The 12056-nt window shown below is 40.2% G+C and overlaps 3 protein-coding genes across 10 annotated transcripts in view; 1 reads left to right on the top strand and 2 right to left on the bottom strand.

Annotated features, from left to right (window-relative positions):
* The window catches only part of LOC101465127 (SPRY domain-containing SOCS box protein 4), an 87519-nt gene that overhangs the window by 20875 nt on the left and 54588 nt on the right, over positions 1 to 12056 (top strand). The gene's annotated exons all lie outside the window — the stretch shown is intronic.
* Positions 7012 to 8634, bottom strand: LOC106674456 (uncharacterized). Its single transcript, XM_014412331.4, has 3 exons — positions 8430 to 8634; positions 7656 to 8132; positions 7012 to 7543 (listed from the first exon to the last, which is right to left on the bottom strand). The coding sequence occupies exons 1-3, from the start codon at positions 8457 to 8459 to the stop codon at positions 7037 to 7039; spliced, it is 1014 nt and encodes a 337-aa protein (XP_014267817.3). The 5' UTR covers positions 8460 to 8634; the 3' UTR covers positions 7012 to 7036.
* Positions 9876 to 11498, bottom strand: LOC143413572 (uncharacterized). Its single transcript, XM_076876808.1, has 3 exons — positions 11294 to 11498; positions 10520 to 10996; positions 9876 to 10407 (listed from the first exon to the last, which is right to left on the bottom strand). The coding sequence occupies exons 1-3, from the start codon at positions 11321 to 11323 to the stop codon at positions 9901 to 9903; spliced, it is 1014 nt and encodes a 337-aa protein (XP_076732923.1). The 5' UTR covers positions 11324 to 11498; the 3' UTR covers positions 9876 to 9900.

Genomic DNA, 12056 nt, shown 5'->3' with positions numbered 1-12056 from the left:
TTGGCCCTGTCGAGGCTGAAGGAGAGGATGGATAAATGACAGGGAGCTGGAGCGTTGAGGAAGGCAGAGGAGATATGGAAACGATGGAGCAGTTGATAGGGAGTTCGTTATTCTGTTCCTATATTTGGCTCTCTATATTATCCTCTCTTATTCTTACAGTGGAGACATCCTCTGTGTAGGCCTACAGCCTACTGAAATCTGTCGCCGGCGTGCTTGTATCTGTGCGCGTGCCTCCTCAGTACTTCTGTAGTTGTCATGGCAACATTACATCTTCTGGCATATGGTGGTGGTGGGGGGGTTAAGTGGGTTTGATGTAAAAGGAGCCAAGGTGTTTTGTTTTCAGAAGGATATATTCATCAGTTTGACCTTTCACCTCACCAGATCAGCAGTGTGAATGTTTGAGGTGCCTTCATTTAGAATTCTTTATTTTTTGGTCTCATCTCGTTGCAGTGAGCCCCGCCTTCATTTGACTTGCCAGCACAAAACTAAACAGTCACTTGGAGCTTGTAGTGTTTGAATGTTTGCTGACACACTAATCCTCCACTGCCGCTCAGCGTTTTCTCTCTTTCTTTCTCGTTCCTGCCCATGGAGTGAGAGGAGAGAGTCGATGCACACTGTCACCTGATCGTTTTTCATTTTTAAATTTTATTTAATTTATTACATTTTCTCCCAGTGTTCTCAAAGTATGGTGCTCAGGCCATTGGCAGCAATTGGTAACATTTTAACCAGCCTGTGAAAGCTTTCCTGTGCTATTCATTCATTCGCAGTTTGTGTCATATTATGATATAGCAGCCTAGGAAGAGACAAAGAGAACGGCATGAGTAATGTTTAAAAAGAATATACACCACAATTACCAATACTGATACAGACTGTCGAGAACTTGTCAGCGCTCATCTTCCTTTAGCAGCCACAACCTTGAAACACAAACATTGGGGGTCTTGTATAGATCTTGTATAGAAACTAGACTGAGTGTGCAAAACGCAGGACACACATTGTTTCAAAACATGTATTCATTGCTATAAGGAAATAGTAGTAGAAAGGTTATGTATCAATACAACTTTTTCCAAAACCCAACGATAAAGAACGATAAAGAAAATCAGACAAAATGTTTTGCTATCACTAAAAATATTGACTTCATGTTGACTGATTAATGAGTTAATTTTTTAGCACTTGAGTTGCACGTAGAAGAGCACAACTACTACTGTCCTTAACACAGAATGGAAATATTTGACATCCTTCCAACAGAGCACATAGTGCTGATTGGTTTTGCAACAGTTTCCATTTTGCACGTTAATTGGAAATGGAAAAGGAATTAAAACAGTTTACCCAGACAGCCCTATTGCACTGATGAGCAGCTAGATAAATCAGAATTTGTATAACCAGCGCGAGCGAGTTATGAACATGTGTGATAACCACGTTTTAAAAGACTTGTCTAATACTTTGATTTGCTCATGAGATTGTCATTTGTCTCAATAGAATAATGGTTACATAGTTCTTATAATTATGGTGCCTTATACAAACCATTTTTTAAAAACTCAGTGGAATAGTTGAAAAAATTGATGGACTGCATAAATCTTTATTAATTTAGTAAGCCTTTGGGAAACACTGAGAATTAAAAGTTCCCAAACATTTGTGGTTTGGGTTTTTCCTGGTAGAATCAGCGTAATATCACTACCTTGGTTTCAATGCAATGGTAAAAATAGGAGCAGAGAAAACTGAATGAGCTGTAGAGTGATGAAGATTATTAGAGAGGTCAAAAACTGAGATGGACAGAGAGTGACACCTGCAGAGAGATGCTAATCCCAGAGTAAAGTGGATTACCGTAGCAGCCTCGTGCTCCCTCCCACTCTGTCTAGAGGAAATGGAGCTGCCGTAAGCTGCTAAATTGCTGTGGGCTGATAAACTGCTGTCTGTGCTGCTGTGTTCACCAGAATGCTGCTCGATAGCACTCAACACTAAAACTCTTCTTTAATCGTTCTGACGTCGCCCACGTGTCGATATAGTATCCGAGTGTGTGGCTGCTGCATCTCGAGTCTGTACCGCGCACGAGTTCACAGACACATTTATTAAAGTACCTTAGCAGAGAGTTATTGAACAACCTGTGTTCATTCAGATTTAATGTTTCCCATCTATACTGAAAACTGAGTCATGACAATACTGAATTCAACCCTTTAAAGCCTGAGCTGTGAAATAATTGCCAGAAAATTAACTTTTTTTTTGAAAATGGAGTGCCTATTGAACCTTTTATTGAAACCTTCTACATCGTGATGATGTAGAAGTCTCGAAAACATACACTAATAGCAGTATTGAGTTTTGATTAGCTTGCACCCATGCACATCAGCACAGATAGCATAGAGTACCCGTTTGCGTTAATAATGCACCATGAAACACGGGAAGACATGGAAGGAGAAGATGACTGACAAACATGAAAGCAAACTACACATAATTTTGTGTATAGGAAAACTCAACAGGCTATAATGAATCCTTTTAAAATATGAACAGTTTTTTAAAATCTTTTTGATCCCTGCAGTATTTTATAAATTTGTAATTTATTATATGAATTAAAAACATATTGTACATCTTGCTAGTACTGCCTTGGACCAGGTTGTTCAGAGATGCTCTTCTGCATACTTTAGTTTATTTGAGTTTTGTTTCCTTGTTATCAGCTCAAAGCAGTCTGGCCATTTTCCTCTGACCTCTGATATTAACAACGCGTTTTCATTCAGAGAAGTGCTGCTCATGGGATTTTTTTTTTCCTCCACACCATTCTCTGTAAACCCTAGATATGGTGTGTGGGAAAATCCCAGTAGATCAGCAGTTTCTGAAACACTCAGACCAACTCGTCAGGCATCAACAACCATGACGTGTTCACTCAGATGACCTTTCTTAATTTTTAAGCTCAACAAGTCATCTTGACCTGCACGTCTAAATGTGTTGAATTGCTACCATTATATTTGTATTAACGAACAGGTGTGACTAACAAAGTGGCCGGTGAGCATATATTGCGGTGATGTGCAATAGTTGGCAGTCTTTAGTTGCTCCTGTGACCTTGAATCCTACAGTTGCATGTAAATATGTAGAAACATTGAGCAACAAAGGTGAAAACAACACGCACACTTTGCTGAGTGTGACATGTGGTAAATGGAAAATATGGAACTCTGGGTTTGATGGAAGCGTTAATGGTGCTCTGACAGATTATATGACCTACACAGGCTTTGAATGCAGAACACAAAGATGAAAGAAAAGGCACTTAGGAAAACTCAACATGCTGTAGTCTGTGTATATAAATATATTATTTATACTTGCTCAGAGCTGTCCTGATAACTTTTGGTTTATTGATGACTGTCAACCTTAACATTTGTGCGTTTGACAGACATTTCACCCTGGTCCCGGCCTCGTCAGTTCCACGTTGAATACAGAGTCGATGTTAGTCGACGTTAGGGCTGCCACAAACGATTATTTTGATAGTCGACTAGTCACCGATTATTTTTGTGATTAGTCGACTAATCAGATCATGCATCCATCGGACGTAAAACGTACAGCTTATTGCACCAGCATGCATCTGCTCTTATATAACTATCATTAGCTTACAGCTTGAAGTGTTTAAGGTCTGTGCTAACTAAAAATAAAGACAAGATGATAGTTTATTAAATTTTAATAAATTTAATAATGTCAGTGCGCCCCAGGGTGGCTGTGGCTACATTGTAGCTTGCCATCACCAGTGTGTGAATGTGTGTGTGAATGGGTGGATGACAGGTTGTGTAAAGCGCTTTGGGGTCCTTAGGGACTAGAAAAGCGCTATACAAATACAGGCCATTTACCATTTACCATTTTAATGAAATTTGCAGATTGTTTCGGTGAAGTTTAATAAGCACCTTGCTATCTAAAATATAACAGGACACCGGAGTATATTCTCGAGTATCTCACACTTCTGATAATCAGCTGTCTGCTTGACGTTTATTCAGCTGTGTAAAAACTATAACTTTAGTCTCAGCCAAACCGATTTACTCAGGAACAAATAAAATACTAAAAAAAGCCAAACAATAATTTTTTAAAGTTATCTAAGTGACTTATATATCTTAACCTGAGTAGCGAAAGACGGCGGTGGGTTTGAAAACGATTTGCCGGGAGTCCGGTGTTCTCACGGGCTCTAGCTATCGAGCTAGTGGGTAACAGACGTCTCCGAAAACGTCAGAGCGCTTTTGAAAATATGTGGTGTCTTGATAAGCTGAGCAGATATTTGAGGTTTATACAGTTACATTCTCGCCTGAAAATATGTTAAATGTTTATTTTGTGACCCAGAAAGAATAATAAGAGTAATATTAAACTAACTAGCTGCCGCCATTGTTGGAAACTGAGCTGCGCTATGAATTCTGGGACAGAGCTACTTCTTCTTCGGGGTTTAACGGCAGCTGGCATCCTTGTACATGCAGTGCTGCCATCTTCTGTTTCAGTCCGTTATTACACTCTTAAATCCTACTACTTATTCCTGCGTCTTTTGTGATCTTACAAAGCTTCAAACGACGCGTCGACTATTAAATCAGTCGTCGACGATTTTGATAGTCGACTAATCGTGGCAGCCTTAATGTACGCTAAACACAGAGTATGTGCACTGTGACCTGGATTTCGTTTTACTAAAAGTCAGCATGTGGGAACCTGTGAAGTCATCAGCCTCCATTTGAATACTTTTGCCACGTTTTATTTTACAGGAATGTTTTTCCATAACTTAGTGAAAAACTGCTTTGAAAGTTAGAGACTTAAGTATTTCCACAGTTTGACGTGATGTTAAAGTTCAGTAACGTAGTGAAGGAGATGCACTAAAGCCTGTGTGCCATTGGATTAGCCGTGTGTGTGTGTGTGGTATCAGTGTCTCCACTGATTACTTCTGTCTCACCTTTTTTATCTGATTGTCTGTCTGCATGTGTATCCGGTTTTCTTGTCATGACTCAGAATTCGAAACAGCAGTTAATTCAATGGAGAATAAAATGACTAGTGTAGGTTTTTTATGGATTTCCCACTGACCTCACACGCTGGTGGCACACACGGGTTCCAAGCATGCACCTGAATATCTGAGGTGCAGACACGAAGACAAGCGTGGGATTGCAAACATCCCGTTGTAGCATCTCCAGCGCTGTCAAACCTTAATGTGATAAGAAAGATAAATCTATTCCACATATGACATGTTCATATGGCTGCAACACTCTGGAGATGACAAGCAGTCTAGAACTGTACTAGTCTTAAAAAAACATGCTTATCTTTGAGACACAGCAGTGTGATAAGCAGTTTGATGTTGTGGACACAACTCTGTTGTTTTAAACAAGGTGCTGCGTCCAGTAATATAGCTTTGATGTTGTTGACGTTGTAGCCTGAGCACACGCTGAATGTCCAAAGCCGTCTTAGGTGACACTTAATGACTTCTTGCTGCAAAGGACTTGGTTTTCATAAGACATTTAATTGACTGGCAATACTGAAGTGTACTGAGGGCCTGCGGTCACATAGGAGTATGATTTTTCTAGCTCTCTGTGGACAGGAGACAGCCACCAATCAGACACGGATCTGTGCATGTATATGCATAAGTTAATGATTTAGGGTCTCTGTGGGATATAGAGACGGCACGTGGCAATGAGGGGTCAGCGGTGACAGACGCAGGCCAGCAGCTGTTAAAGGAAGGGAAGGAGGGGAGGAATAAAAGCGAGTATAAAAGGAGGAGTGGCAAGAGGAAGTGCTAGAGTGATGAATGGCTGGGCAGAGCTAGAGGGTAAAAAGGGTCGTGATGAAGGGTTTGGAGAGCAAAACGACAATGAGAAAAAGGCCAGTGGGTGGAGAGAGGGAGAGACGGTATCAACGGAAAAGATCCGTTCAGTTGTGCTGCATATGTTTGCAAACGCTCGTGTAATGGAAACAAGTGTTCACACATGTGATTGCCTGTGATGGTCTTAAGCCACCTATTATCCCAGTATCAACCTCGGGGGATGAAGCTAAAATCTGTAGTTCTCCAAAAAAACGGTTAAGGCAGCTCCAGGTGAAAATGGCCGGCTCTTCAGCAAATGTGGGGAGGGGGATTTTATAACTTACCCTTTTAAAATGTATCATCCCTTAAATTTACACCTTAATAAGGATGTGGCTGCTTTAAATGAAAAGTGGGTGGAGACACGATAGTTATAGACGTTAGCCGTCGACTCCTGACTGTGGTGATGGTGCCTCTTGGTGCATTTTAATGCAGTTAATTAACATAATGCGGCTTACTGTGCAGCCAGTTGTAGAAACAGAGCATCCAAGAAGTCTGTTATGCTCAGGTCTTTTTTTTTTTTTTTGCGTTGCATCCATGTTTGTGTGTTGGACCCAAAATGTGTTTGATACACTTATTAGCCAAGCCAGACAGCTTCAGCTGTCTTAGCCTTTCACCATCTTGGTCAAATACAGTCCAATACTAGCTCCTAAAACACAGAAGGCAACTGTTCACGTGGCTTATGTCTATCTTTTATATACAGTCTTTTGTTGTTATTATTAAATAAATCCTTTTTGATAATTTTGTCTTGTTCTCACATGTAGATCATTAAAAGGAAAGAAGATCAAATATGGAATAAAAGTTGAAGCTTAATATGCCTTCATTTTTTATACATTCTAGTAGGAGGCCTTTTCATTGCTAGTTTTCACCAATTCAAAGGCCTTGATAGTGCCATATGTCAGGTTTAGATATTTAGCACCCGAAAGCCACATTAATAAAGAAAATACATTTTTGTTTCTTGCTGGATCTCAGCAGTTACACACTAGTTTGTTGCCAGTATCCAGTTTAAGTGTGGTCATTAACTGCAACATGTTTCTTATCTTGGGGCTCTTTAAAATAAAGTCTGTCACTGTCAACTTAACCTTTATAAACTGTTAAACCTTTTTGACAGGAGACTCTTGATCACTTAAATGAGACTTATACTTTTTTAATAAATCTCTTCTGGACAAAAGTGTAATATTGTGTTATAGGTAAAAAACAATGATCCAAACAAAGACTGTAAGTTTAATGAAATTTCACACGTTTATTTTAAAATGAACAAAAAAGCTGCACAGGTTTGGAAAACAAGGGTAAATAGTAGGAGGGAGCACGAGAGACCGAGTAAGGTTGGGAGGAGGATTGGGGGAAGGTGTGGAGACTGAGGGTGTTGCGTAAAGAATAAGAGCTGGGTGAAGAGTAGGAAAAAGCACGAGAGGGTGGGTAAGGTAGGGAGGAGGTAGACTGGTTGAGTTGGGGCATAAGGACAGGGGGTAAAGGGCAAGAGTCGGAGGGAGTGAGAGGGATGGTAACCAGGCAGAGGTTTGGGTTTAGATCTTCAGTTGCTCTTTTATCTTCCATCTTCTCGTCACTTTTTCCCTCAAGGTTTTCTTCGATGTCCTCTTTTGTCTCCTGCTTTTCCTCCTCTTCTTCCTGCTTTTTCTTGTCCTTTCTTGGTTTGTCCGTTGCCTCCTCTTCTCCCTCGTGGTTTTCCAGTTTTTCCTCTTGGGAATTTGTTTCCAGGGTTTCTTCCTGGTGGTCAGCGTCGGGTGCAAGCTCCTATGTAGACAGAGTAAAATGTATTTCACTGAACTGTGACTCAGTCTGACAGAAGTTGTTAGGACCAAACATGACATTATGGTAAAGTGAAATGATAGCGGACACAGCTTACCTGAAGGACGTTCTTCCATTTGTCCAGATTTTCTTGTAAGTTCTCCATCAGAAGCTTGTTCTTAATTTGGAGCTCCTCCACTTTCTTCTTCTCCTCTTTCAGGCTCTTCTCGGTTGATTGCCACTTGCTGCTCCAGTGTTGTTCCCTGGTGTTTATCTCCATGTCTTTTATGGTCGATTCATGGAGGAGTTCTACCCAGGCTTTGGTTCGAGCTCTTCTTTTCTTCACACATCTTTGAAGCGCCTCATCCTTGAGTTTGAGCTCTTCTTGGAGGCTACTCACTTGCATTTTGTGAGCATCTTCAAGAACGGCAATCTTCTCCTTCAAAGATGCATTTTCCTCCTTTGCAGTCTTCAACTCCTGAGTGGCAAAATGGAGTGCATCTTTTAATTCTTGCACCGTTTCACTTCCAGCAATCTTGTTAGCTTCCTGCTGCTGTTTCATATCAGCAGCGCTAGTCTGCACTGGCCAAGATGCCTGAATGATAAAAACATGCACGTAGTCCATAGTTAGAAAAATCAATCACAGTGTGATGTGTGGCATTAGAAAAGTTTAAGGTGACACAAGAAAAAGCAAAAACTGAGTCCTACAGATGTTATAAAACCACAAATGTTCACAGAGTTTTGTTAAAAGTGCTTACAGATGTTTAAGTATTACAAATGAAAGTTAAACTCCAAAGTGTACTCTGCTTCCTGAAGATTATGAAAGCTTTAGACACATTTTGAGCAAAAAATTCAAAAAATGCTTTTGCTTGCTCACACGAGAAAAGCTTACCAGATTTTCTGAGACAAATGTTGGGTCCATTTGGGCTCAGAAACACTGAAGAGTCGCTGTTACACTTGTTTAGCTGTCGATATTTTTCCAAAGCGTTCGTCGAGTCACAGCAAATAGCGAGAGATGCTTGTAGGTTCAGGTTGGTGTTTAGAAATGAAATATCCAGGTAAACATTGTGTTTGGAGAATCCTGTTCAAAAATCATCAGGCGATAGTGACAGCACTACCCAGGTGTTACCATGGAGCCCATGTTGTTTTGGTTTCTGTGTTCTTGTTGTTACTGACTGAACTTGAAGCTATTTAGCTATTTACTGTGATTAAAAATCAAAACTAGTTTCAATCAGAAAGGGTCCTTTGGGTGTAGCAACCTTTTCACTTAATCCTCAGGGGACCCGTGAGGCTTTCTGTCCTATACCTTTCATTACTTTCACCTCCAGCCTCACCTGAACTGTTTTGAGCCGTAAAATGTGCTGTGCAAAGATCTCCAATCCATGTTTTAAGAGAAGTGTTTTACAAGCAAATCTGGTTTTCAGATTCTGGGTTTCTCGGTTTGCTACCAGAATTTATATGAATAAAGAAATTTCTGCTCCATGTTAGCCGTCGACTCCTGACTGTGGTGATGGTGCCTCTTGGTGCATTTTAATGCAGTTAATTAACATAATGCGGCTTACTGTGCAGCCAATTGTAGAAACAGAGCATCCAAGAAGTCTGTTATGCTCAAGTCCTTTTTTTTTTTTTTTTTTTTTTTTTGCGTTGCATCCATGTTTGTGTGTTGGACCCAAAATGTGTTTGATACACTTATTAGCCAAGCCAGACAGCTTCAGCTGTCTTAGCCTTTCACCATCTTGGTCAAATACAGTCCAATACTAGCTCCTAAAACACAGAAGGCAACTGTTCACGTGGCTTATGTCTATCTTTTATATACAGTCTTTTGTTGTTATTATTAAATAAATCCTTTTTGATAATTTTGTCTTGTTCTCACATGTAGATCATTAAAAGGAAAGAAGATCAAATATGGAATAAAAGTTGAAGCTTAATATGCCTTCATTTTTTATACATTCTAGTAGGAGGCCTTTTCATTGCTAGTTTTCACCAATTCAAAGGCCTTGATAGTGCCATATGTCAGGTTTAGATATTTAGCACCCGAAAGCCACATTAATAAAGAAAATACATTTTTGTTTCTTGCTGGATCTCAGCAGTTACACACTAGTTTGTTGCCAGTATCCAGTTTAAGTGTGGTCATTAACTGCAACATGTTTCTTATCTTGGGGCTCTTTAAAATAAAGTCTGTCACTGTCAACTTAACCTTTATAAACTGTTAAACCTTTTTGACAGGAGACTCTTGATCACTTAAATGAGACTTATACTTTTTTAATAAATCTCTTCTGGACAAAAGTGTAATATTGTGTTATAGGTAAAAAACAATGATCCAAACAAAGACTGTAAGTTTAATGAAATTTCACACGTTTATTTTAAAATGAACAAAAAAGCTGCACAGGTTTGGAAAACAAGGGTAAATAGTAGGAGGGAGCACGAGAGACCGAGTAAGGTTGGGAGGAGGATTGGGGGAAGGTGTGGAGACTGAGGGTGTTGCGTAAAGAATAAGAGCTGGGTGAAGAGTAGGAAAAAGCACGAGAGGGTGGGTAAGGTAGGGAGGAGGTAGACTGGTTGAGTTGGGGCATAAGGACAGGGGGTAAAGGGCAAGAGTCGGAGGGAGTGAGAGGGATGGTAACCAGGCAGAGGTTTGGGTTTAGATCTTCAGTTGCTCTTTTATCTTCCATCTTCTCGTCACTTTTTCCCTCAAGGTTTTCTTCGATGTCCTCTTTTGTCTCCTGCTTTTCCTCCTCTTCTTCCTGCTTTTTCTTGTCCTTTCTTGGTTTGTCCGTTGCCTCCTCTTCTCCCTCGTGGTTTTCCAGTTTTTCCTCTTGGGAATTTGTTTCCAGGGTTTCTTCCTGGTGGTCAGCGTCGGGTGCAAGCTCCTATGTAGACAGAGTAAAATGTATTTCACTGAACTGTGACTCAGTCTGACAGAAGTTGTTAGGACCAAACATGACATTATGGTAAAGTGAAATGATAGCGGACACAGCTTACCTGAAGGACGTTCTTCCATTTGTCCAGATTTTCTTGTAAGTTCTCCATCAGAAGCTTGTTCTTAATTTGGAGCTCCTCCACTTTCTTCTTCTCCTCTTTCAGGCTCTTCTCGGTTGATTGCCACTTGCTGCTCCAGTGTTGTTCCCTGGTGTTTATCTCCATGTCTTTTATGGTCGATTCATGGAGGAGTTCTACCCAGGCTTTGGTTCGAGCTCTTCTTTTCTTCACACATCTTTGAAGCGCCTCATCCTTGAGTTTGAGCTCTTCTTGGAGGCTACTCACTTGCATTTTGTGAGCATCTTCAAGAACGGCAATCTTCTCCTTCAAAGATGCATTTTCCTCCTTTGCAGTCTTCAACTCCTGAGTGGCAAAATGGAGTGCATCTTTTAATTCTTGCACCGTTTCACTTCCAGCAATCTTGTTAGCTTCCTGCTGCTGTTTCATATCAGCAGCGCTAGTCTGCACTGGCCAAGATGCCTGAATGATAAAAACATGCACGTAGTCCATAGTTAGAAAAATCAATCACAGTGTGATGTGTGGCATTAGAAAAGTTTAAGGTGACACAAGAAAAAGCAAAAACTGAGTCCTACAGATGTTATAAAACCACAAATGTTCACAGAGTTTTGTTAAAAGTGCTTACAGATGTTTAAGTATTACAAATGAAAGTTAAACTCCAAAGTGTACTCTGCTTCCTGAAGATTATGAAAGCTTTAGACACATTTTGAGCAAAAAATTCAAAAAATGCTTTTGCTTGCTCACACGAGAAAAGCTTACCAGATTTTCTGAGACAAATGTTGGGTCCATTTGGGCTCAGAAACACTGAAGAGTCGCTGTTACACTTGTTTAGCTGTCGATATTTTTCCAAAGCGTTCGTCGAGTCACAGCAAATAGCGAGAGATGCTTGTAGGTTCAGGTTGGTGTTTAGAAATGAAATATCCAGGTAAACATTGTGTTTGGAGAATCCTGTTCAAAAATCATCAGGCGATAGTGACAGCACTACCCAGGTGTTACCATGGAGCCCATGTTGTTTTGGTTTCTGTGTTCTTGTTGTTACTGACTGAACTTGAAGCTATTTAGCTATTTACTGTGATTAAAAATCAAAACTAGTTTCAATCAGAAAGGGTCCTTTGGGTGTAGCAACCTCTTCACTTAATCCTCAGGGGACCCGTGAGGCTTTCTGTCCTATACCTTTCATTACTTTCACCTCCAGCCTCACCTGAACTGTTTTGAGCCGTAAAATGTGCTGTGCAAAGATCTCCAATCCATGTTTTAAGAGAAGTGTTTTACAAGCAAATCTGGTTTTCAGATTCTGGGTTTCTCGGTTTGCTACCAGAATTTATATGAATAAAGAAATTTCTGCTCCATGTTAGCCGCCTTTAAAGTAAGTAGCAATAATAATAATAACAGTAGGTAAATATTGCACTGTACCTTTTGCACTGTGAAGGATGAAATACCATTAGGTAAAAAAAGAGAGAGAAATCCAGCTTTAATTAAGTTACAAAAGAACAAAACAGTCAGGTTTGGCCTCAGAAAGACA

The sequence above is a fragment of the Maylandia zebra genome, linkage group LG18 (assembly GCF_041146795.1).
Source record: "Maylandia zebra isolate NMK-2024a linkage group LG18, Mzebra_GT3a, whole genome shotgun sequence".
Taxonomy (NCBI): domain Eukaryota; kingdom Metazoa; phylum Chordata; class Actinopteri; order Cichliformes; family Cichlidae; genus Maylandia; species Maylandia zebra.
The sequence above is the reverse complement of the archived record's forward strand: the minus strand, read 5'-3'. Positions and strand labels throughout refer to the sequence as shown.

Excerpts from the sequence above, each read along its gene's own strand:
- LOC106674456 (XM_014412331.4), bottom strand. The coding sequence starts at position 8,459 with ATGGACCCAACATTTGTCTCAGAAAATCTG. Across the intron at positions 8,133-8,429 it reads CATTTGTCTCAGAAAATCTG|GCATCTTGGCCAGTGCAGAC; the intron begins GTAAGCTTTTCT and ends TTTATCATTCAG. Across the intron at positions 7,544-7,655 it reads AATGGAAGAACGTCCTTCAG|GAGCTTGCACCCGACGCTGA; the intron begins GTAAGCTGTGTC and ends CTGTCTACATAG.
- LOC143413572 (XM_076876808.1), bottom strand. The coding sequence starts at position 11,323 with ATGGACCCAACATTTGTCTCAGAAAATCTG. Across the intron at positions 10,997-11,293 it reads CATTTGTCTCAGAAAATCTG|GCATCTTGGCCAGTGCAGAC; the intron begins GTAAGCTTTTCT and ends TTTATCATTCAG. Across the intron at positions 10,408-10,519 it reads AATGGAAGAACGTCCTTCAG|GAGCTTGCACCCGACGCTGA; the intron begins GTAAGCTGTGTC and ends CTGTCTACATAG.